At 36.1% G+C, this 26,543-nt stretch overlaps 2 protein-coding genes across 2 annotated transcripts in view; both read left to right on the top strand.

The window, feature by feature from the left end:
- The window catches only part of LOC111516079 (uncharacterized), a 129,256-nt gene that overhangs the window by 19,027 nt on the left and 83,686 nt on the right, over positions 1 to 26,543 (top strand). The gene's annotated exons all lie outside the window — the stretch shown is intronic.
- Positions 10,546 to 11,951, top strand: LOC141481080 (uncharacterized). Its single transcript, XM_074172186.1, has 3 exons — positions 10,546 to 10,947; positions 11,007 to 11,228; positions 11,286 to 11,951. Exons 1-3 carry the CDS (start codon positions 10,777 to 10,779, stop codon positions 11,931 to 11,933), a joined length of 1,041 nt encoding a protein of 346 aa, XP_074028287.1. The 5' UTR covers positions 10,546 to 10,776; the 3' UTR covers positions 11,934 to 11,951.

Below are 26,543 nucleotides of genomic sequence, written 5' to 3'. Positions count from 1 at the left end.
TTTGAGTGTTGAAATTCGATATTGGTGCAGTTATAATTACTTAAAAAAAATTTATCTGTTCAAAATGTGGCGTCCTTGGACAAGTACTAATAGTAACAACGAGTGTGATAACAATGCAGACTTTTTTCTGTATAGTGATTCCAATAGCGATAGTGAACACTGCCAAAAAAAGTACCAGTGTATGTATGTTTCACTGTATATGTATAAGAATCTACATCTCAAGTTTGGTTTCGAAGGAAACAAACTGTTACAAGCAACATCAGATTTGACCGAAATTCCTCTCTCAACTGTACGTAAAATAGTCAAAAACAAACCTTATATAAGCAAGACGCTATGTGATACGGAATTACCAAAACCTTCAGATGTTCAGAATTTGATAAAGAAACTGGGATTTAGATTTAAAATTATAAACAAACGTCAAACAGTTATGGAAAGCAAAATCACCGCGCTGATGAGGCCAGAAACACGTGTCCGCAGTTTGTCCCCTTTTTGGAGTGTTGTGTCCATGAATTGTTTCATTTTATATATATATATATATATATATATATATATATATATATATATATATATATATATATATATATATATAAAATCTAGAAAGGTTAATGCAGTCAAGCTGCTGGAAAATAATTCCATGAAACAGCTGTATACCGGTGGCTCTTAAATTGAAATCAATATGGGAATGATCAAAGAGTACTTATCTATTTATTTTTTGATTTTCATGGAATTATTTTCCAGCAACTTGACTGCATTAACCTTTCTAGATTTCATATCATTTCTAGAAACATGTGGATTCGTTTTCCGATGGCATTTCAGGTTAGCTTCCCAAATTTCTGCTACCGCAGTTGTCGGTTGATTGGTCAAACCACCAACACTGACATAAAAACTTGGCAAGTTGACTTGGGTGTCACACCAATAGGTGGTTCCACTTATGTTTCGCTTGCGTTTACGCAGCTATTTTTATCAAGTACTTTCTTGGTTTTTTCTCATTTTGTCTTCGATCGAGGACCGCCTGCCCGGTACTGACGATGCCCAATAGGCTGAAACAGCTGTATACCGGTGGCTCTTAAATTGAAATCAATATGGGAATGATCAAAGAGTACTTATCTATTTATTTTTTATATATATATATATATATATATATATATATATATATATATATATATATATATATATATATATATATATAATATATATATATATATATATATATATATATATATATATATATATATATATATATATATATATATATATATATATATATAAATTTTACAACTTTTTAGCAAATCCTGAAGAAAAAAATAAACATTTCCGAAAGCTCAACGTAATACCAAAAAGTTTTTCGTACTCTCTGGCATCCTCAAAATTGACTTCAACCTCACAAACAGAAATCACATAGTAATTTCGAACTTCGACCACATATATAATGTTGAGAGTTTTTAAATTTGTTTATTTCCATACTCTCCAACAGGTTAAGTTTCAAACCTTTCTTGTGGAAATGGAGGGGCGTGTATTCATAGTTGAACTCATATCCCTCTGTGATTAAATGAGTGCCAAATGTAGAATTTATTTTTCCATTCTGAAAAGTATTTTTGTGTTCATTCATGCGGTCTTCGAACATTCTTCCAGTTTGACCTATGTAAAACATGGGACTCGACCCACATGATAATGTATACACTACCGATTTTTCTGAAACTGAACTTTTATCTTTGTTTTTCTTAATGTGCATGCCTGAGTTATTGTTGGTTTCGAAAGCAATATTAACACTTTGTTGTGCAGAAAATCTGAAACATTTGTAGTTTGTAGATGTCCGCCACGGCTTTTCTGGGTGTAGCGAAACGTCCAATTTTCCATAATTGTGGTGCATAAATCAGGCTGAATTTAACCAATTTATGTTGGCTTTGAGGGCCGCTGTGGTTTGTGGCTTATTTGCATACACCTGCGACTTGAGAAAACCTCACAAGAAAAAGTCCAACGGGGTCAAATCGGACGATCTCGGTGGCCAGTTCACATCACCTCCAAGTAAATACCGGGATCATATTTAAACTAAAAATGAAAAATCCACTACAGAGTGTACCATTTAATTTATCACATTTATTTTCATAATTTCATTCGACCACTGCAGTATCAACGTATCAGAATATCATACTGAAAAATAAAAATTCACATGGAATTCTCCGCTCATCGTTATTGCATTACCTACACTGAAATTGAATTTTTCACAGCTGCATTCAATCTGTTATTAACATCGGAGTAGAGAAATGTGTGGGTTTTCAGATAATAACAATAATTGATAATTATATTAATAAAAATATCTTCCCATTGCCGTTGCTCAGATTTCTATCTCGCATCGGCCATTGTTTCAAGTTAAAGAGTTATGTGTGCAATATAAATGCTTGGACTGCGCATTGTGTATTCGAGAAATCTACAGAATTTATTATAAACGGTTTGGAGACTATAATTTATTGATGAATGGGGTCGTGTACCACATATTTGTAGACACATTCGAACGGTTATCCCGCAACTCCTCAATTATCAAAACGAAAGATTTTTCGCAAGAAGGGACGGCCAGTTTGAGATTTCCTGACCTTGTTGTGTGAAATTTTCATGCAAATCAAGCCTTGATTTCATCAAGACTTAAAACCTTCACAAAACTAACATCGAATACCATAAATTGTGATTCATTTCACAGATTATTAGTTTGAGAAACACTTCAATCTGAGGTTTTCTTCAAACATTGTTCAAAACAAACTAGTTTTCATCGAATACACCTGAAGAAGCAATTGTATGGTGAAACAAGTGTTGCGGTTTTATAAACTGAATGCATACAAGAATGCACTTTCATGTTGAAATGTTGAAATTGCAATATGCAATGCAATTGAAATCGTGACGAAAACATTTTCAAACTTCAAATAAACTCATGAAATTGAAAGGGACAGGAAATAGGAGTGTTCCACTTCAATGGGTAACATCATATTCAACAAACAGAACACAGACGACAGTAAATATATGAACATAAAATCAAATTCGACAATAATAAATACAGGGGTTCCACAGGGTTGAATTTTGGAACCACTGTTGTTTACAGTATTTCTGAGTAACATGAATAACACCTGTACCTCCACAAATCATACAATAATGTATGCTGATGACACTAATATTTTGATGTCACACAACATCTACTAATGAACAAAATTAAGTAACAAGATATTTAAAGGAATAGAAAGATATAGCCTTGAAAATGATCTCATCCTGAATAGAAAAAAATATTTATATCCGGTTTTTGCCAAAAAACATCCAAATAATGACCTATACCCAAACTTATCTGGTCAAAGTGAAAAATGTTTATTAACTTTAGGCATTATCAACCAATGACCACTCCCCACACCGTGGGGTATGTGATCACTGGGTCCGAGAATCATGTGCCCTGAGCAAGCGCAGTGAGCCAAGAATGACAGCCTTCTGCATTTGTGCGGCTGAGATTTCCGCCTTAGTGCGGCAAGCCGGTATGTTTCAAAGATTCGAGAGTAGAGAGGACATAATTTCATCAAGGACTTCAATAATCAGAACAAACATCTTGACAGAGTGATCTGGATAGAGTCTGCGGAGTTCGAAGAGAAAATCTCGATATTTTATCCGTTTTTCCTCCTCTTTTCTGACGATATTCGTCTCGCCAGGAGCTGAAAACTCCACGACAAATATCGTTTTGCTCTGGTGGTCGAGAAGGACCACATCAGGCTTATCAGCTTATATGAGCCTGAGGTGCGGAACGAATAGTTCCAATAAATTCGGCACTTCTCGTTCCCCACAACGGATTCAGTGCCGTAGATGGTAATATAGCACTCTTAGGGCCACGTTATGTCGATGGATACAGGCCGAGACCGCATATGCTGGACATGATGATAGCAAATGCATCAGGGACTCGGGCGCCTCGCGGCAGGCCCTGCACTTTGTGTCAGGAACCTCTACACCCATCACGTGACTGCGGTAGACTAAGGTGTTGAAGACACCATCCTGGCAAGCCACGATGAACCCCTCAGTTTCCGACTTCAGCCCACTCGATCTGAGAAAAGGGAACGTCAAGCGCTTTGATAAGCTAAGGTCTCCAATGTTATTGAAGAAGACCCCATGCATTGGCTTATCCTGGTGTCTCCGCAGGAGTAAGGTGATCTCTGCGGCTTTTATCTGAGCTTTTTGCTGAACGGGTTCCAACTCGGTGACATAGTTGTGGTCACCTCGTTCAGAGTCGAGAACTATACCGAGTTCATCAGCTGCTCAAGCAGCTGTCCTAAGGAGAAATGCTCCAATTCCTGCTCTCTCATGGTCACAGACCATGCAGAGAAGGGGATCCGAACTCCTGACGACTTTACAGGCTGTATCCAGTACCATTCTGTCATGTAGACACTCCAAACTCAAAAGTCCACGGCCTCCCTGTTGTCGGGGGAAGTACAATCGTGGAACGGACGATTTGGGATGCAAACTCCTATAGAGATGCATCATTTTTCGGGTCTTTACGTCGAGTTGATACAGCTCCTCCCGAGTCCACTTCACAACTCCAAACGAGTAGAGTAAGATTAGAACGGCAAGCATATTTGTTGCAGCAACTTTGTTTTTCCCCGACAGTTCCGATGACCAGATCTGTCGAAGTTTGTGCTGATACTTGCCGCGGAGAGAGTTTTTCACTGCTGTTACCTCTTGTGAGTGGCGTTGTTCCACCCCGAGGTAAGTATACGTCTCTTCGGCAGCCAGATGGTGTAAGATGCTTCCATCTACGAGCTGCACATCCTCTCCGTAGTCCCCACATCGTCCTCTTTTGAGATGGACCATTGCACATTTGTCTATCACGAATTTCATACCGATAGCATGCGTGTACTCTTCCGCCACCCTCAAGAACTGATGGAGATCCTTCTCTCCAGAGGCATCAAGTTCAAGATCATCCATATAAAACAAATGGGTGACCTTATGCCTCCGGTTTCCGGGGGTGCCACAGTTATACCCTCGAGTCTTTCTGAGCGCAACGGATAATGGCAATAGTGAGATGCAGAATAGAAGGGGGCTGAGGGAATCACCCTGAAATACACCCCTTCTGAAAGTGAACCACCCTGTTTGAACTCTTGCTTGACCAGATTTTGTAAGCGAATACATGTTGGTGGGTTGACTGAGTCGTCTTTCACTGGAACTATTTTTCAATGTTCATTACACAATCGTTTTATTCATACCCCTCCTAGAAATAACATCGATCAGCCTTTTCTCCGTTCTCCAAGCGTCATTGTTATTATTTTTAGCAGCATATTCAAGTGAGTGACGGCATCGATCTAATCAAAACATACAAGTGCACCTCAACAGTGCAGCTTAAGTGGTGGCGTGACAGAAGGTACATATTCTTCCACTAACTCCATTTGGATAAATACGTATTCATTCTATACAGTTAAATGACAGATGGTATCAGATCGTTATCAACGAATGGATTTCACAATGCAATCGATGTGAATGACATATTCTGAAATGCGTTACATAATATTTATTGCTGCTGCGTGGCTTGCTAATCTTGATTTGTTTCAGCTGGTTTGCGATTGAACTGGATCGAATTTACGATTGAATTAATACATTTCATACTTATACACTTCAACAAAGCTAAAATTTGAGTGAAGAGGTTATGTTCTGACTCATGTTTGGTGAATATTCCCAGCAATAAACTAACTTGGATATTTTACTCTAATGTTCTATGTTTGAACGATGGTATTAGGTTAGGTTAGGTCTAAAGTGAGTGGGTCTATTCCAACGATTATGGTCAAACAGGATTGCTTAATTACATATATCGCCACGTTAAACAAGCGCCGAGCAGATGTGACGTAACTCTGGTGATACTTTTAGTAGGTGCCATAAGACTGTGTGTTATTTTAACATTTTTTGAGGATTATTTTCGGACAGTATTACATTGTTTTTCTTCATTTTGATTAAATTTATATTTAACTATATCAATTACGTTTCCGAAACATTGAGTTTGTTATTGTGAAAGTCGTATTTTTTTGTGCTTTTGGACATTTTTTAAGCTGGTGTAACGAGTAAACGCCATACAAGACTCTGTTATTTTTTTTCGTTTTGAGGTTTGTTTTTTGCCATTGTGGAACTATTTTTTGTTTTTTGAACATTTTTAAATTAAATAAGGGAAAAATTGGTAATATTCACATCAAATGGATGGATGTAGCCGTCAGTTACTACGTGGTAGGAAATCATAATGAAAATAGAAATGAAAATTTCTATGTTTTTTACCACTTTTAACATATAAAATTTTATTTCTCTTTTCAGTGTTCACATTTTTGTAAATAATAGCAATGATTGTCCATTAAATAACCTAGTAATTTTTAGTTAAAATGCCTGGGCGTATTTGTGCAGTGTTAACTTGCAAAATAAATCAGTTGACTTTAAAGAAAAGTGGTGCTACTGATGTAATATTTCACTCTTTTCTATTGCTAAGGATATGGTTTCCACAACTTTGCAAAAAGAATGGATTCGTCGCTGCAGAAGAGGGGATAAATTCACTCTCAAAAATGGATTTTCTCAAATTAGAAGCAGTGGTCCAAATGAAATTGAAATTAACGCAGACACGATTTTAGAGCAGACAATAGGATCAAATTGCAGTAGCTCATTTTCATCTAGTAGTTCTGATATTTCTACTAACATTTCTTCAACTTCAAATACAAATATTCCAGAAATGAACAGGGGACTCTTTAGAATATATTGCTGGATACTTTGCTAAAAAGCATAAGTAAGTGGAAACCTTCTATCGTCATGCCACTCCTCAAAGGTGGTGTTAAGCGTAACGTTAAGAATTATAGACCTATCAGCAAACTATGCATTCCCGGAAAATAGTTTGAAAAAATTATGCATAGTTATTTTACATCATGTACAAAATAAAATAATAGTACAACAACACGTTTTTCCCCCTGTGGATCCATCGATACTAATTTAATCGAGTTTACAGATTTTATGTTAGAGCAGTGGTCGCCAATCTGTCGATCGCGAGCTACCGGTAGCCCGCGGAGACAATTCTGGTAGCTCTCACAACGAACGTTGCGGTGAGCGATCTGCCGCTGACGCCATCAAGCTAGAATCGGCTAGAACCGACCAGCCGGACCAGTGCGTTAGTGTTCGAGAACGATCTGGATTGCTTTGAACGGGATAAATACGCACGGCGCGGCGACATTGCGCTTAGTTTAAAACTGAACGCGTAACCAACGTCCAGCGGTTGGGTTAGTAGAGAACAACAAAAATAATATTATGGCAAGCAGTTGTAAGGAGGTGAAGACATACTACTTTCATTCGGAATGGGAAGAACAATACTTTTTTACAGAAGTTAAAGATAAAAATGTGTTTGTTACGTAATACTTCGGTCTCCATTGCTAAAAAATGAAATATTGAGAGACATCATAAAACTGTACATTCTAATTTTGAAAAATCATTCCCACTACATTCTGCCGCCAGAAAGGAGAAACTGAAACAGTTGAAACATTAAAAAAATTATCGATGAGTCTGAGTGTCAGCCTTTTCATTGAACGTGCTTTTTTATTTTTCAACGTTTATGTTCATGATAGTGCGTTACTTTTTTGTTGTTGTTATTAACTATTTTTAAATCATACGTGACATGCCGTTGTGGCTGGATAAAAGTTTGTGTTTATTTTTCAAACACTTTCGTTTGATAGGTAGGAATGTAGCTATGAACAAGTACTATTAGTAATATTAGTTATTTTGTTATTAGTTTATTATTAGTACCTATGTATTATGTATTACTAGTTAAATAGTAAAATAAATACATATAATGATAAATTAACTGTGGATTATTTCATTTACGTTGCGTTACGTGGCTTCCGTGTGGGTAGCTCGCTGTTTATTCCAAAATTAACGAAGTAGCTCAACACATTGAAGAGGATGGCGACCACTGCACTACAGGAAGGCATCAAGTTGTGGATGTTAACGGTTACCAGTCAGAACCTCTTGTGGTTACATCAGGTGTACCACAGGGAATTCACTTGGTACCATTACTTTTTATAATTTATATTAACAATATTGTTGAAGTATTTCAACATTCCAGGGAATAACAGAACCACAAGTGATTCTGTCATTCCCGTATCCAGCGGGGCTACGTGGAAGCAGGCATCCGATGGCCGGTTTGCTCAACCACCACATCCCAAGCAATGCACTCGCCAAAAACAGCATGCATAGTGGTTCAGGCAGTGAAAGATGAACAAGGACAGCCAATCCGCCTAACAACATTAAGGACATTCGAATATTATATTTACAGACTCATAAATATTTTTTCGAAAAGGTATGTATCTGTAGGTTTTCCACCTGTTTCGTTATTCTCTTTCAGAAAAAGTGTCCTCTTCATTTACTTCAGTTGATTTTAGGACGGTGATTTGCGAAACGTGCTGACGGGAGTTTTGTTGGAGCAGGATCGAATCTCTTTTGTTGAACAGGTCACAAACAGTGATAATTTAAGGTGTTCATAGTCAGTCCTTGGCCTGCAAGCAAGGAGTTTCACAGGGGCCTATACTCGGACCACTGCTTTTTCTTATTTATGCGAACGACTTGATACAATACCTAAATAGTCTTTCAAAGGTACATATAGTTGCATATGCAGACGATACAAATGTTCTGGTCACTGATTGAAATACATTAGCACTTGCAGAAACAAAAGAATCCATATATGAGAAAATAATGGAATGGGCTGATAAAAATCATTTAGCACTAAATATCAGCAAATCAGCATTAGTCAAATTCTCATTGCAGAACACCACAGAAACTCTTAAAATATGTGAAGATAGCCAACTTGAGTAGACATCCAACCAGAAATAAAAATGCTAGGGCTAACTCTAGATCATAAGCTCAATTGGGGTCCTCATATAGATTCACTTCGTGATAAACTACGAAAGAACTGTTATGCACTGAGATTTGTCGAATCATTGTGGAAGAGAGGTTATCCTAAATCTGTATTATGCAACTATTGGCTGTCACTTGCGCTATGGGTTTTTGAATTGGGGTATGAGCTCCTCTGCTGAACGAGTATTTATTTCACAAAAGCGCGCGATCAGAATAATTGCTAGTTTGGGATGTAGACACTCATGTAGAAGCTCATTCAAAAAACTGGAAATACTCACAGTTGCTGTTCTGTATATATACGAGATGTGTCTCTTGGTTTATAAGAATAAAGAAAAATTTTGCGCAAACCAGCAAGACCACCCATACGCAACTAGAGCTAGGGGGTTGTTGATAGCGAATCCTCACCGAACTTCCCTTTATCAGAAGAGTCACCTATACCTTGGGCCCAGATTATATAACAAGCTAGATGTTTCTATTAAGGACTCAATTAACATTTGCGTATTCAAAATACAATTGGAAAAATATCTCATTGAAAGAAACTGCTACATAGTTGACGAGTTTTAATAGTTACTCTCGATAAAAAAATTGTAATTACCTTTATATGTACAGTGTAGTATCTGTCATATTTTGTTGTTTTATATTTCTATATATATATATATATATATATATTTGTTTTTAGTTATACATGGACGTCTTCCTTGTTACTGTATGTAAATGTTTATTATAATGATTATATTATACTATTCAACAAGTGAAATATTTGAAAAAAACAGTGACAATCTGATCCAAAAAATGATCGTTTTTGTTGCGCAAAAGCCAAGAAGAACAGACCTGAATACGTGTTAAATTCTGTCAGTCGTTCAAACCGCGGGGCACCCACTTTTTTAGCTTTTTGACATCATGTGCATAACTAAGCTTTAATTCGGTAGCTGTGGAAAGTATCCGGGTTGCATAAGCGGGCAAATAGAAGGATATGGAGGTTCTCATATCTACAAACGAATTCAGCTCGTGCATATATCGTACACGAAACATTCTCATCTTATAATTATGGAACAATGAAGCGGGGAAAGTATCAACAACAATGAATTGATTTATAAAAAGTTACCATTAATGGAATGTCTAATGATCAATTGCAACACTCTGTATAATAATTGTTCATTAAATCTCACAAACAATGGAATCTTCATTCCAATTAAGTGTGGGATCAATGCAGCAGTGGGTGGCGGAAGAATTATGATTGTAATATGTAAAGTGGTTTAGATATCTTCGGAGTGCGATATTTTTGACTCAGCACGAATTCAGTCATTTGCATTCAGATAGCGATTCACCACTGTTGTTATCGCCCAAAAAAAAATATTACAACAGAGAAAGCAATTATTATTTGAGAAATTTAGTTTTATTGGCTTGCTTCGAAAATTTTGTACGTTTTTATAAGTCTACTTAAACCTGCAAAACCTCAGCGAATACTTATTCAATATCATTGAAATAAGCGCCATTTGAATCAGTGCAATTTTGACAACGTAAGACGAGTCGAATATTTGAAGGTGGTTAAAAATGTTTCGTGGTGTATTTCATCAGTTCGGACTTCCATTGTCTAGTACAATAATAATAATAAATCTCTATTTTTCAGTTAGAAAGCATAATAGTTATTTATGTATTTATTCCCGTGGTACATAGATAATTTTATTTCTGACCGATTTCAATAAAATTTTGTTCATTTTTGAAACGGAAAAATGTACCAATTCATTACCTTCCCGGTATATTTGAATCAGGTACCGTTGATTATAGTAGAGTTTTCTTGTTGCTAGGTTGTTGCTATGTTACTTGTTTATAAACAGAACTTTGTTATCAAGCTGTGTTTGCGGTGAAAACGTGTTTTCTACCCCAAATATAATGGAGGATATTTTGAAAAAAGCTGAACAAGCAAGAGAATCATTAATTCCATCGAAAAGTGAAGCCGTATACCAAAAAGAATACAAGATATATCTGGACTGGCTGACACGGAAAAATGTTATGCCAAAAGATGTCACTGAAACTGTATTTCTGGCATATTTTCAAGAACTAGTAAGGAATTTTCTATGTTTTTCGGTAGATTTGGTAGTAATTGTGTTTATTCGTTTCAGTCAGAAACGTATAGTCCGAATTCTTTATGGACTAAATGGTCAATGCTAAAATCGATGGTGACTATACATGAGAAACGAGATATCACCAAGTTCAATGAACTACAGGCTTTTTTGAAACGGAAGAGTAAGAGTTATAAGCCGAAAAAGTCTGCTGTTTTATCTCCTAAAGATGTTATCAGATTCCTAAAGGACGCTCCTAATGATATTCATTTATTGCATAAGGTAATTTTTTTCTTATTTTCCTTTTTGTGTGTATTTATTTCCTTTTTTTTGTTATAGGTTGTTTTGATTATGGTTTATTTTGGAGGATGGAGAAGTCAGGAACTTTTGAATATGAAGATATCGGATATAGAGGACCAGGATTCCGTTATGGTAGTGAACGTACCGGAAAGTAAAACTGGTGTATCGAAGAAATTTACAGTTGTGGATGAAAAAGAGTTCTCCGCTTTGCCTTTATTAAGACTTTATATGTCTTTGCGTCCTAAAGGTATCGAACGATTTTTTTTGAGCTTCCGACAAAATAAATGTACATCTCAGCCAATTGGAAAAAACATGTTTGGGAAAATCCCCAGCAAAATCGCAATGTATTTAGGATTGCCAAACTCATCTTCCTATACGGGACATTGCCTTCGTCGCACTTCTGCTACTGCTCTAGCCAATGCAGGAGCAACTATGACTAACTTAAAAAGACACGGAGGTTGGAAAAGTTCCACGGTGGCGGAGGGGTATTTGGAGGATAGCATCGAATTGAGAAATAAAACGGCGCGTATGTTGTCTACTTTGTCATCAGAAGAGGCAGGTACCTCGACTGTAGTGAACAGAAGCTCCAGCCATACAAAAGAAGAAATTGTTTCCAGTGGCGGAAGTAATTTTCAAGGAACATTTCAAAATTGTACATTTATTATTTGTAATGACGTGAATAAATAAAATATGGTTCAGTTTTCATTTCTATTTATTTTTACTTGTGAAAGGTAGAGGGAATTATAAAATCTATAATGTCCCAAGGGAGTTATGACCCTCTTTATTGATAGCGTAACTATGACGATATAAGCTTATAATATCCCGGTCAGAAATAAATGTATGAATAGTGTGGGGTTTACCGGCACACCGCTATTCGTAAAAGTTGATTTGAAGAAAGTAGCAAAACCGTCTGCAATATCCTTATCATTGAATAATTCATCATTATCATAAGTGAATCTGTTAGAAACAGCACAGTTTCTTCGACGTTCCTTGATATAAGCTCAGAATTTTTTGGGATCGTCTCCCTCTATGTCTTTTATATAGACTAACGTCAAAATAAATGAGAGCAAAGTTGGCGAATATAAATTTTTCTCGAATGTTTCCTTCATTAAAATGGAATCAACTTTTTCCAAATTCAACCGACTCATCATCTCTTACGGTGATGTGAACGTGCAATTTTATTCAAATATATTTTTGTGTCTGCAAAATAAAAACTGAAAGCAATCTCCACGCACCGGCGATTTCTCTCATTTTCTGACTAAATGTAAAGGTTTTTTGAATCTCTATAAAATAACAGCGTCACAGTAACCAGTCTGGAAAATTAATACTCTCGTTTGTCGAAACCAGAATGATATTTTAGTGAAGAGTATGCCAGCCATGAAATGGTATCGATATTTCGCAGAAATGAGAACTCAGTGTCGTTGCAATTTCGTTTCAACGAAAGATTTTCGAATATTCACTATGCAAATACATCTCAACAAATCAGAGGAGAATTACAAAATTCTCAGTTCAAGGATAATAAAATAAATATAGTTTTAAAAAACTAAAAAACACGCTTTTAAAGAACATCGAACTAAAAAGTTAAGATTTTTTTTTAAATAAGCTTAAAACAATAACATTTTTTATTATTCAACTGAATTCCATGAACGGGTTCAGACTTCAAAATATTCGCGGCAATATGTTCACACGAATTGGTAGTTTCAATAATAATAATAATTATAATAATAAATGAACTTTAATGTCAGAAGAATGAATGTATACAAGCATATACTAAGTCTATATAATTTGAAACCTAAATATTACTGGAGTTCCGTTCAAAACTGTTCTTTCTCTTGAAGATGATCACTTGGTGATCGTAACACGTGTCGAGGTGTTAAAATAACGGTTTGGTGTTTGGAAAAAACTCCAGAAATTATTCATTACTACACCAAAAGTTCCAAACAGTGCATCACAATTTGAATCCTATAAAAATATTTGTACATACATGTACACACATATATACATTTGAAAATATGCAAAAAACAATGAAGAAAATGTGCACATGTGTAAAATGTGGTAACAAGAAATAAAAATATTTCATCAGTTCGGACTTCCATTGTCTAATATAATATGAATTGATTTCTCAGCTTCTTATGCAGAGCTAGAGACAACAACATCATACCCAAAGGTGTTTTGCTGAAATCGCCATTCCCAGGAAAAAGAGCCATACGCATATTGGAATGCGCCAGCCGAGCACTGATAACGTCTCAAATTAATTACCACCGTTGGAAGAGGTCAACTCTGATGCATGATGCCACAGAACGATTTGAAGACTGAGAGACCTTGGAAGATGATCATGGACCAATGTTTGCTAAGATTGAAAGCACGTTCTTGAAGATCCGACAAGACATGGTGAATACCCACAACAGGAAGTGGGGAAAGTTGGCGAGGAAACAATGCTCAAATACAGAACGAGAACAGGACAACTATGAAGCCACCAACGTCATAAACATAAGTTCCCGCCCGCTCAAGGATATACAGGAATCTTTGTTGAGAAAAGGTCTAAACTTCGCCATTGCACCAACATTTGCCCACTTTGGAAATAATAACTGCAGTAGAATCCACCAGTTCCCTTATGGATCAGATCGAGGCAGAAGAATTCAGATGGAAAATCAGAGAACAGCTGGATCGAGAACCATTTCCAACTTCTAACGTTAACAATGAAGAACGAAGAGCCCTGAACGGGCTACGTAGAGACAACACCATCAAGATCCTACCTGAAGATAAGGGAAACGCTACTGTTGTGATGGATACTGATCTCTACGAACAGAAGATCGAAGAGGTGCTTCAGAAAGAAAAATACACGAAGATCGTAAGAGACCCTACTGCATCTATTGAAAGGAAGTTGTACCAGAATTGAAAAAACATCAAGTCTATTTTTCGGAAAAAGAGAGATCATCGCTAACACCGCAACACAGTAAACCCCCTCACTTGTATGGACTACCCAAAATCCACAAAAAGAATGTTCCGCTCAGACCGATCATTTGCTCCAGAGATTCAGCCACTCAGAACTTGTCCAGATTTTTACTACCAATAATTAAACCATTGCAAGGTAAAACATCATCTTTTGTGAAAAATTCAAGGCATTTCGTTGAACTACTAGGGGAAATCGAAGTCAAAGAACAGGATCAACTGATCAGTTTCGACGTGGAAAGCCTCTATACCAACGTTCCTGTCGAAGAAGCACTTCAAATCATACAGAAGAAGCTACCTGAAGATGGGGACCTGAAAGATAGAACAAACTTACCGATACAAGTAATCATGGAATTACTAGGATGCTGTGTACGAAACTGCTACTTCCAACTGAAGGACGAATTCTTTACGCAAGATGAGGGACTGCCAATGGGATCGCCACTTTCGCCGGTTATAGCTGATATATATATATATATATATATATATATATATATATATATATATATATATATATATATGGAGTGGTTGAGATACGTAGATGACACCTTCATAATTTGGAACTTTCCTGAAGCAAATCAACAACGTGAGTCTTTCCATCACTTTCATAATGGAAAAGGAAGTCCACAACGAATTTCCTTCCTTAGACGTATTGGTGAAGAGGGCCGGCACTAAATGGGAAACATCTGTATATCGAAAACCCACTCACACAGGACAGTATCTGAACCAGATATCCAACCACCATCAATCGACTAAGAGAGGAATCATCAAGACTCTACCAGACCGTGCTTTCGAGCTCTGTAATACAAAGGAAGGTCTCGAAAAAGAAATAGGCATCATCAGAAACGACCTTCAACGGAATGGTTACTCCAGAGAGATGGTAGAACAGGCTTTAGCTAGAAGACAACAGGAGCTCCACAAGGAAGAGAAGCCTCCACAACCAGTACTTGTACTTCCCTACATCAGAGGATTATCGGAAAGGATACGAAGGATTGGGTCCAAGTATAACATCAGGACCTGCTTCAGATCTGGGAACACTATCCGCAGCAGCCTTACGAAAACCAGGCCACCAAACGCGGACTGCGATTCCAAGAATCGCATTCACCGGATACCTTGCGAGGGCGGAGAATCATACATCGGTGAAACTAAGAGGCCATTGAAAGTTCGCATTGCTGAGCACAAGAAACACACACAGCGAGGAGAAACCAGCAAATCTGGAATAGCAGAGCATGTTTGGGCTCATCAACATAATATCAAGTGGGCTCAAGCTGAAATCATCCACAAAGAGGAACACTGGTTTAGGAGAAAATTCAAAGAAGCGGCGTATACGTTGTCCAACAACGCATTTAGTCAGACTAGTGTAGAGATACGTAACATATAGAAACCTCTAGTCAAACGAAATACAACCAACTCCCGCCAAACGGTCATACCCCGCTAAAAAGCAATGAAGCGGAGGAATAGAGAGAAGAGGGGATAGGTAAAAGCACTCGAATGGCCTATAAATAGTCGGATCTCGGAGGAATAAGTCCAGTTATCACCCGAAGACGATTGTGGATACTAACAATCGAAACGTCGTGACATAACTTGGTTTGAAATCTTTTAATTTTTCATATTTGTTAATAATAATTTTTAATTTTCAGCTTTTTATTAATATTTCAATTTTTTTGTTGTTGTTTGCTTTTGTGTTATTTCGTTGTAATTTCAGTTCTTTTGTTCAAATAAAATTGTTTGTATTTGTATTGTATTGTATTTTTCAGAAATTTTAAATCAATTTATATTATATTAGACAATGGAAGCTCGAACTGATGAAATACACCACGAAACATCTAATTTTCTCAACCACCTTCAAACAAAAGAAATAAAAATATAAAAATCAACAGGAAAATTATACAAAACGTAAAAATGGTGCAAGTTGTGATTTAGTTTGACACTAACATTAACTGAGGGTACGATATAATTTAGAACAAGTGTTAGTGAAAGTTATAATCACAAAATTCGTCTAAACTATAATAGAGTCTGTCAGAATGTAAAACTTTGATCACTCTCCTAAATTCTGAGGGGCTTTCTATCCATTTAACGTCGTGTGGCAGGTGGTTGAATAATTGAATAGAACTGGCCGATACTTGATGAAAATCCATATCAAGAAACTAATTAATACAGTGAAATTAATGTAGTGAAAATCATACAATAAACTGTATTAATTATTTTTTTAAGGTGGTTAATGTTTTTTTGTCCATAGTAGATTACTGAACTTTTAGTAAGTGTCTTCTGGTTGCAAAGTTACGAATCATAGTTTTTCCCAGTGTCCTCTTTATACACAACGCAAACGGTTCTCCAGATCCAAAACAATAGGAGTCGTTGTACTGAAAATTGAAATATCTTTCGAGTGAAGAGTTACGAAACTCCTATTTACTAAAAAAAGTTGGTAGCCACTCTCTCTGTGGCAAGTGATGTCCCAAAGTACCAAAAATACTTCCTTTCCATACAAATTATGTCCGACTTTGATGTTTTGTTGAGAGAAGCGGGACTAGTGTATACATTGAACCCCCTTTTAATAAGTGTGTGCTTCACACCCCGCCACTGGCTGGAGGAGGAAATCGAAACAATAATTCAGGAAACTGTTCCATAATAATTCCTTTCTGCAACAACACCCAGAGTAAAATAATAAATGAAGCTTACCATCGAGGAATTTATAGTTCAGAAACAATTATTTCGTTAAAAATGGATTCCATTTAGTGATTAATTTCCTTTGTGGAAAGGGAATTAGAACTATTATTACAGAACACAACTTTGTGATGACTATAATTGATATCTCCATTACTCATTTTATCAGCACTCAACTTACGTATCAGTTAATTGTATCTTAGTTTACATCTGGCATAGGCGGCATGAAAAAATCCCCACACCACTTGATGAGTAATACTCTCATTCTTCCACATGGGGAGAAGTGGTCTTATAAATAATTTTAAATTAAGGGTACGGGATTTCATTACAAAGCACCAGTGTTGATCGAGAATACCGTGTGACCTATTTTAATTCGTCGGTAGTATAAATGGATCGGGAATAAAAATATTTGTCGGCTTCAGAAGCGTAACCAAGGGGCCAAGGATTCACATGACCCTCCCGAAATAACAAAAATGAAGAAATGTATGCTTCCTTCCCCGCCGGGACTTCGTTAAAGACATGGTTTCTCAAACTTATTTTGTCTACTGCCCACTTCAAGAATTAATTACTTTCGAGCGCCCCCCAATTTTTTTTTACTTTACTACATCTCAAGAATCACAATCGCAGTCATTATTTTAATAATTAAATTATGTGTATCATGTGAAAATGAGACTTTCTGATGAGGATAATGTAAAACACCATTTTGTAATATTAGGAAAACCTTTATTCATGTTATTAAAACAAACATTTCAATTTCAATTTCAAAACTAATCTAATGTGAAAGATAAATTTGTTCACAAAAGAAAGACAGACAAAACAGGAAATAGCAGCCGTAAATGAAATAATCCACAGTTAATTTATCATTATATGTATTTATTTTACTTACTTACTTACTAATAATAAACTAATAACAAAATAACTAATATTACTAGTACGTACTTGTTCATAGCTACATTCCTACCTATCAAACGAAGGTGTTTGAAAAATAAACACAAACTTTTATCCAGCCACAACGGCATGTCACGTATGATTTAAAAATAGTTAATAATAACAACAAAAAAGTAACGCACTGTCATGAACATAAACATTGAAAAATAAAAAAGCACGTTCAATGAGAAGGCTGACACTCAGACTCATCGATAATTTTTTTTAATGTTTGCAGTATAATTTGATGCAGCCATTCGAATACAATTATCCAAATGTTCATCTGTAAGTCGATTGCGATATATGTTCTTAATAAACTTCATATTAGAAAAAGAAGATTCACACAAATAGGTTGAACTGAATAATGCTTTCACTTTCAAGGCAACAGGGCATAGAACTGAATGTTTGTTTTTACTTACAATAGGCCAGATACATTCAGTACTTGAGACTAACGATTTTAAGGCTAAATCATTTTGAAACTCAATGACTTCCGTTTCTGTTGCAGCGATGTCTTCGCCAAAGTTCTGCATAACACAAGTTGCAAACTGTTGGATATCAATTTCCATAAAGGGTGAAACAACAAACTGCACTTCTAAAGCCATTTCATTGAAATCCTTAAAACGATTTTTGAAGTTATTCTTCAGGGTAGAAATTATTTCTACATGATATTTGTTGTCATAGGGTTCTAATGGATTTTAAGATATTTTTTCTGAAAGAATAGGAAAATGCTTGGCATCGCTGTTAATTAAGTTTTTTTCCAAAAACTCCAGCTTTTTGATAAATGCATTTATATCAGAAATCATTTCCGCTAGTTCTTTGTCTCTCCCTTGAAGCTGCAAATTGAGTTCGTTTAATTTCTCTGTAATGTCCACGAGAAAACCAAAATCTCTAAGCCAGATTGAATTTTCTAATTCCGGAGTCGGTCCTTCGCGTTGTTTGAAAAATTGAACTATGCCAGATAGGACATCATTAAAACGTTTCAGCACCCGTCCTCTACTTAACCATCGGACTTCAGAGTGAAGGAGTAGGTCCCCGTATTGACAGTCAGCTTCATCGGCCAAGGTTCTGAATAATCTTCTTTGTAACGCTTGAGCTCTAATCTTGTTCACAATTTTTACCACCAGTTTCATAACGTTGTTTAGTTTCAGAAAATTTCCACATAATGCTTGCTGATGGATAATGCAGTGGTAACAGAGAAATTGCGGAAAAGTTTCATCTTTACGACATAACTCCACCAGACCCTTATCACAACCCACCATAGCTGGAGCACCATCGGTTGTCAAGCCTACCATTTTCGATATTGGAATTTTCTCGGAAGAAATAATATTTTTTAAATGAGAAAACAACTCATGTCCAGTACTGTGTCCTTTCAGTGGAATGAACTTCAAAAGATCTTCTTCAATCGTAAATCACTAAAAACCATCCTGACGAACACGGCCATCTGGGCAGTGTCAACGACATCTGTTGATTCATCCAGTTGAAGTGAAAAATAAACACAGTTATCTAAGTCAGTTCTTAACTGTAAAAAAAATATCATTGCTCATTACTTCTACACGTCTCATCACTGTATTAGTAGAAAGTTGCTTGGATTTTATAGCTGAAACTATCTCGTCTTTATTTCTAAAGTTGGCAAATAACGAATCAGCAGCTTCTAAAAATGCCTGTTTTATCATTTCCCCGTCTTCATAAGGTTTCTGTTTTTGTGCAATTATCTGGGACACACGGTACGATGCTTCAGTTGCAGCCTTATTTTTGTCGACTGTTCTTAAAAATATTGATTGTTGTCCAAATAACTGCTTTTTTAACTGTTTCAGTTTCTCCTTTCAGGCGGCAGAATGTAGTGGTAATGATTTTTCAAAATTTGAATGTACAGTTTTATGATGTCTCTCTATATTTCCTTTTTTAGCAACAGAGACCGAAGTATTACATAACAAACACACATTTTTATGTTTAACTTCTGTAAAAAAGTATTGTTCTTCCCATTCAGAATGAAAGTGGCATGTCTTTACCTTCTTACAACTGCTTGCCATAATATTATTTTTGTTGTTCTCTACTAACCCAACCGCTGGACGTTGGTTACGCGTTCAGTTTTAAACTAAGCGCAATGTCGCCGTGCCGTGCGTATTTATCCCGTTCAAAGCAATCCAGATCGTTCTCGAATACTAACGCGCTGGTCCGGCTGGTCGGTTCTAGCCGATTCTAGTTTGATGCCGTCAGCGGCAAATCGCTCACCGCAACGTTGCCGCTTTTTATGTGTAATATTATGACAATTAGATTTTTTGTGGAATTTTCGGAAGCTTCTCTGATTTTTGCAGTCTGTATTTTTGCCTCCGCGAACTAACGGTAGCTCGCGATCGACCAGGTTGGCGACCACTCACTAACGGTTTCTCGAGGGGTATTGTAGATGACATAATAAGGAAGAAGAAGTTTAGGTTAAGAATGAACGAAATCTCGACTTTCAGAATGGACAAAAACCAAGATAAATACATCTCAGTTCCATACCACCAATATACGAGGAACTTTGGAAAGATTTTCAAGGAAATAGGTATGAAGGTGGTTTTTAAAACAAGTCATACACTACAGAATCTTTTGGAAAGTCCAAAAGACAAAGTCGAGAATTCGGAAAAGTCTGGAATTTACGAAATTGAATGTAAGGACTGCGATGCAAAATATTATGGACAGACAAAAAGATCTATTAAAGTAAGATATAAGGAACACATAGCACACTTAAAATATGGAAGACCTGAAAAATCAGCAGTCGCCCATCATATTTTGCAACAAAACCATTCCATAGACTTCAGTTCATTAAGATTAGTTAGACAAGTTAACAACAACAGGCAACTAGATGCCTACGAGAGTGTAGAAATAAGTAAACACAATAATATTATGCATAACGATGACGGACCTTCCTCTTCGAAGATGATCACTTAGTGATCGAAACACGTGTCGAGGTGTGGAAAATAATATTTTGTTGTTGGGAAAAAACTCCAGTAATATTCAAGCTGAGTTCATTTGGTCGAGTATGAATAGGTGTGAGCCACAATAAACCCTTGCGGGTTGCGGTGGAGGGTCGAATAGACCCACTCACGTTGGACCTAACCTAACCTAACTGTAAATTATTATTCTAGTAAAGCATAATGAATTTCACCAACCTTATTACGTACTTGGATAGTTTTTGATTTGTTTCGTTTCCTTGTGAAGTGATCCTGACATTCAGAATTGATAGTATAAGAGATATTCAAATGCTTATAATTATGTTTAATCCTAATCAAAGTATGAGCTCTCCGAAAATAATTTTGTTAGTGAATTTTACAGTCGCGATTGAACTTTTTTTAAATAATCTTTTTAGTCGTCCAATAAAATTGTTCCAATTGATATGAGCAACCCCAAAATATTCGAAAGCCAACCCTAAGTGCCTTGATATTTTTAAAAATAAGATTTTAACCACGAACTACAAAATAATCGCTTTGAAATACAATATATTTCATTTGAAAAGCCATAAAATCAATTTCACAGAAGACAAATATTCATTATTGAAACATATAATATAGAGAAACATCAAATGAATTGCTCAGTTGATAATTTTTACATTCAATGCGAGATAAAGCTACTTCAGTGAGATTCAGTGGTTTCCATTTTCGAATCAATCTGTTATCTCTTTCCGAAATGTTATTCTTCTTCCAAATCAACAAGATGTCAGATTGACAACTTGCAATATACCCATAAATAGCTGAACTACTCAAATATTCACTGAATTCATACATAAAAATAAATAACTGATGTACAAGAAAAAGGACAAAACTGTATTTGAGTCCTACCAATCAATCATCTGTCCAGAACATTCGAAAGAACGGATGGCTATCTTACCAAATATAAAATTCTTCTGTGACTACTTCCATTTGAAATGGAATGTAATCAACAAAAACGATATTTCGGTATGAGAGATAACAAACCACTTTTAATTTTTTTCCATGGGCTATTCGAAAAGAGAAATCTCCAATTTCTACAATTTCTGGCGGCCATAGAGATTAGATACAGTACGAGTCGAGGTTGATTTGATACCGTTTCTGGCTACTCGGGGAAATAATGACCTCTCAACAACCTTCGTCGATAACTGGGTATTCGTGATGATGCTTGTGAGGTTTCGTCTCAGAATGGGAGGCCATGCGAGCCGTACCCACATAGAACGCACGTAAAAAAGAAACCCCAGTGCTTTAGCATGCCCAATACATCCGTTTTCGTGAAGTTTCCTTTATTTATGAAGGTTTCTTATCAGAGATCTCTATAGTGGTGTGTGTGGTCTGAATTACTTTGATGCTGCTTTCTGCCAAGCCACATAATAGAGATATTATTTTCTCGTCTACATTTCACACACTACCGACGTTAGCGTGTAAATTCCTGATCAGAGTATGGAACGTAATGAGGCACTTTGTTTTCTTACATATTAAGTAAAATGACTCAGCTGTTAATGTGGCGTTTATGAACCATTGTCTGCAGGATTTTTCTTTACATAGTTGGGGAGGAATAAATCTGAATATTTCTAACTGATACATGAACACACGGGACACTCTCCATTAGATAAACAATAGAATTAAAAAAAAAACACGGTTGATACAAATACTTTTACATTGATATTTTTAGAGCATTACTTTTCTATTGGAGTAGTTTGAGCTTTTTGGGTAAATTTTCGTTTTGAGGACACCCGGCGACTTTGAAAAAATGTTTGCATGTACTTACGTATTTTGATGCGTAGATTACGAATCCGAAAGAAAAAAACGGCGCTCTCCCTTATTCACAAAGTACCGCCCCTTCAAAGTACTGAAAAGGGCAACTTTTCAGCCTTCTTTTTCACAAAATGAACTATTTAAAAACACAACATCTATTCACTGGGTCATCTTTACTCCTTATTCCTCCTTCTTTGACACTTTTCGCTTCAATAATCAACATTTTTATTATAAAAAACTTAATTCAAAAACGAATGTTTTTCCTGGTGGCATTATTCCATTTTTAGATTAGTTACTAGTGACATTTCAGAAAAAAGCGGTTGGTATTTGCCGCCGCCTACTATTTCAAATTCGTAATACACCACCAAAAACCAATTTACGATCTAAAGAATGAAGGTAAAAAACATTTGAATGACTTTAAGAATAGTGACAGCATCAGTCGTACCAACTATGCCATTAACGTTAAAAACGTAAAATACAGAGATATGTAACCAAAAAGCAGCTCCGTACATTTTTTAACATTTTTATTGGAAAAATATTGATTATTGAAGTGAAAAGTGTCAAAGAAGGAGGAATAAGATGTAAAGGTGACCTAGTGAATGAATGCTTGTGTTTTCAAATAGTTTATTTTGTGAAAAAGAAGGCTGAAAAGTTGCCCTTTTCAGAACTTTGAAGGGCTCTAACTTTGTAAATAAGGGAGAGCGCCGCTTTTTTCTTTCGGATTCGTAATCTACGCATCAAAATACGTAAGTACATGCAAAATTTTTTTCAAAATCGCCGGGTGTCCTCAAAACGAAAATTTACCCAAAGTATATACAGTGTGTAACAACGAAACCTCAACAGAGCCGTTTATGAATATAAAAAGTAAGTTTTTGAAAAAAGCTCGGACACGTCAATTTTTTATTGAAGGAGGACACCTTTCAGACCAATCAGATTTTTTGTAGTACGCACCCCTCGGAGGGGTGCGTCCGACGACCCTTATTCAGATAGGGAAAGTAGGTCGAGTGGCACCTTGTTTTAAATGTCTTTCGAATACCTTTACATCTCTGTTGAAAGAAAATTTTTGTAACAATTAGTTTTCGAGATAATTTGAAGATATAAAAGTATTTTTATTGAGTTCAACTCTTTTTAAAATAAATCAAATTGTTTTTGAGGTACAATTTACATTCAGAACTTTCATAAAAAAAGTAAATTTTTGCTTTTTATGACAACCTGCTAATACGTGTCCATTTGATTTCGTGAAAAAGTAAGAATTATTTGTTTATTACGAGGAGATTTTTTCGGGGGATGGGATTGGTTACCGCCCTTACATTTTAGGTAAATTGAGTAGCATCTCCTTATGAAGGTTGCCTTTTGACGTGGATATTTTATGCTTCTGATAAAAAAGTGAAACATACTAAAATCTTACCTACACAACGAATACAACCTGCTGATTTCCTTGAATGCTGATGACACAGAAAAGTTTAAAAAACTGTTTAGGGTTAATAAATCCAATAATTGTTTTTAAAGCACACACAAAAAAAGTAACACCTAATATGGGTAACACTCACATAGGAAATTTAGAGTAAATGTTCAAAATGTGCGCCATTTTGCTCCATGCAACAATAAAGATTTTGTTCGAATTTTGCTCTTACATTATTCAACATCTCAGGAGTTATAGCTCGGCATTCATCAATAATTCTACGACGTAATTCATCCAAATTGGCTGGCTGTGTAGCATAAACTTTAGACTTCAAATATCCCCACAAAAAGTAGTCCAGTGGTGTTAAATCTGGTGATCGTGCTGGCCATTCAATTGGACCTCTTCTGCAAATCCATTGTCCTTCAAAATGATTATTCAAAAAATTTCGAACCTGCTGGGCATAATGGGGTGGTGCACCATCTTGTTGAAAATGGATAAATTCATCTTGACATCTTGGATCCTGTTCAATTATTTCAACTATACGAGGTTGTATTGCCTCTTCAAGAAGTTGTAAATAAGAATCACCGGTTAAATTTCCATCAATGAAAAATGGACCTATAATAATGGACCTTGATATAACTGAGAAATGATTCACCAAAACCTTGGTGAAACTTCACATTAAAACTGACATCATAATGTGTGTGATACCGTGAAACTCAACTCTCGAATTCATTCTTCTCCATTTACACACTTTTTTCATGGTTTGCTGGTGTCCGGAAGAACGACCTGCAAGTTTTTATTTTGAATTTAAAATCAACCAAAATCCTGCCGCTCGGTTCAGCTCCCACATAACGGTGAATTTAAACGCCTTGATACTATGTGGGTGGTATATGCCTTTCACTAGCTCATTTACTTCAGATTTGAAGATTCGAAGAACTTGTAGCCCTCCACGATTTAAAAATATTTCACAGGTAATGTTCACGTTCAACTCCCTGAAATTTAATGTTATTGCCAGTTACAATTTTGTTTTAGGTGAATAGTGTATACAGGGTGTAACATAAGTAGGTACGTTAAAATACTCAAGTGACGTATTCCTGAGACAATTTTTAGAAAAAAGTCTATATAAACTTGTGTCCGAAAATGCTTCGTTTCGGAGATACGGGGTGTTGAAATTGAATTTTTTGTTCGCTTTTTGAAAATAACTCTTGCAAAAAATAAAGTATTTGCACGAAATTTGGTACCTGGGGTTTTTTTGACGTGGGAAATCATAATTTTGTATTGATTTTCATGTAACATCTAGAGGGCGTACGCTGTCATTATTTATTTCAAATTGCCCTAACTTTTTTGACAGTAAACTTTTGGTACTTTTCATGAAAAAACCTAATTCCCACACCTGTTCCAAGTAAAAAAGGTACACCTCCTCAACAACGCTGGAGGTGATCGTTTTCGAGATATTTACAATTTTCTATATCGATGCATATTACTTAGCTCCTAGTGAAGTTGCTGAGAACATTACAAAAACTAAGTATGTGGTGGATCTCGTCATAATACACAACTTTTTTCCATAAACGAAGAATGAATTGTTTTAGAAATACAGATTGTTGAAATTTTTCAAAACATGGTAGGTTTTTGTCATAAGTTTTTTGCAATTTCAGTTATTTTCATCAAACTTTATACGCAGTATACCCGTACAGACTTCTTTTAAACTGAGCATTATCCAATTGCTTATTTAATCCAAATTAAAAAAATTGTCAGGTTTAATTATTCAATTAGAAAGTGTTACATTTCGGAGTTTGTAAAAAAACAATTCGGCGAAGTACTATGTTATTTATTAGGAAAATAAAAATATAAAAATTGAACGAAACAACTATTACAACAACTGTTCAAAGTGGCGACCCCCAACAGTAATACAAGCTTCTGCTCTCCTCATCAAAGAATTCCGCACCCGTTGAAAAATGCCCGGAGTGTTTCTTATCGTTTCGCAGCAAGCTATTATGCGATCCCTCAACAATCCTCGTTTTCAATGGGGCTAGCATAAACCAGTGATTTCAGAAAACCAAAAGAAAAAATCGACGGGATTGAGGTCCGGTGACCTCGGGGGCCAATGCTCAGTGCCTCCTCTTCCTATCCATCGTTGGGGATATCCCTACGTCTAAAAAATGTCTTGCCATCACACTAAAATAAGCAAGAGTTCCATCGTGCATAAACCACGAGTGATTTCGGAGACCAATGGGAACATCTTCCATAAGTTGGGGAAGCTGGTGTTCCAAAAAATGTAGGTAAGCATCTCCATTCAAACGTGAGGAAAAAAAATAGGGCCCAATTAAATAATCCCCAACTATGCCAACCCATACATTGAAAGAGAATGTCTTGGAAATGAGTTTGCGTTATCGCATGTGGGTTATCTTCCGCCCAGATGTGGTTGTTGTGGAAGTTCATGATACCATTTCTTGAAAAATTTGCCTCATTTGTGAAGAGGATTTTCGATACAATTTGCGGATATTGTTCGACTTTTCTTTGAAGCCATTGAACAAATTCGATACGTGGTTGGAAATCATGTAGCGTAAGTGCCTGGACACGCTCAATATGATAAGGATATAATTGCTGTTCCTTTAAAATTCTGTAAACTGTCAT

The sequence above is a fragment of the Leptinotarsa decemlineata genome, unplaced genomic scaffold (genome assembly GCF_025532065.1).
Source record: "Leptinotarsa decemlineata unplaced genomic scaffold, Ldec_3_MD MMD2_tig00000035_RagTag_RagTag, whole genome shotgun sequence".
Lineage (NCBI taxonomy): Eukaryota > Metazoa > Arthropoda > Insecta > Coleoptera > Chrysomelidae > Leptinotarsa > Leptinotarsa decemlineata.
The sequence above is the reverse complement of the archived record's forward strand: the minus strand, read 5'-3'. Positions and strand labels throughout refer to the sequence as shown.

Excerpts from the sequence above, each read along its gene's own strand:
- LOC141481080 (XM_074172186.1), top strand. The coding sequence starts at position 10,777 with ATGGAGGATATTTTGAAAAAAGCTGAACAAGCAAGAGAATCATTAATT. Across the intron at positions 10,948-11,006 it reads TGGCATATTTTCAAGAACTA|TCAGAAACGTATAGTCCGAA; the intron begins GTAAGGAATTTT and ends TATTCGTTTCAG. Across the intron at positions 11,229-11,285 it reads ATATTCATTTATTGCATAAG|GTTGTTTTGATTATGGTTTA; the intron begins GTAATTTTTTTC and ends TTTTTGTTATAG.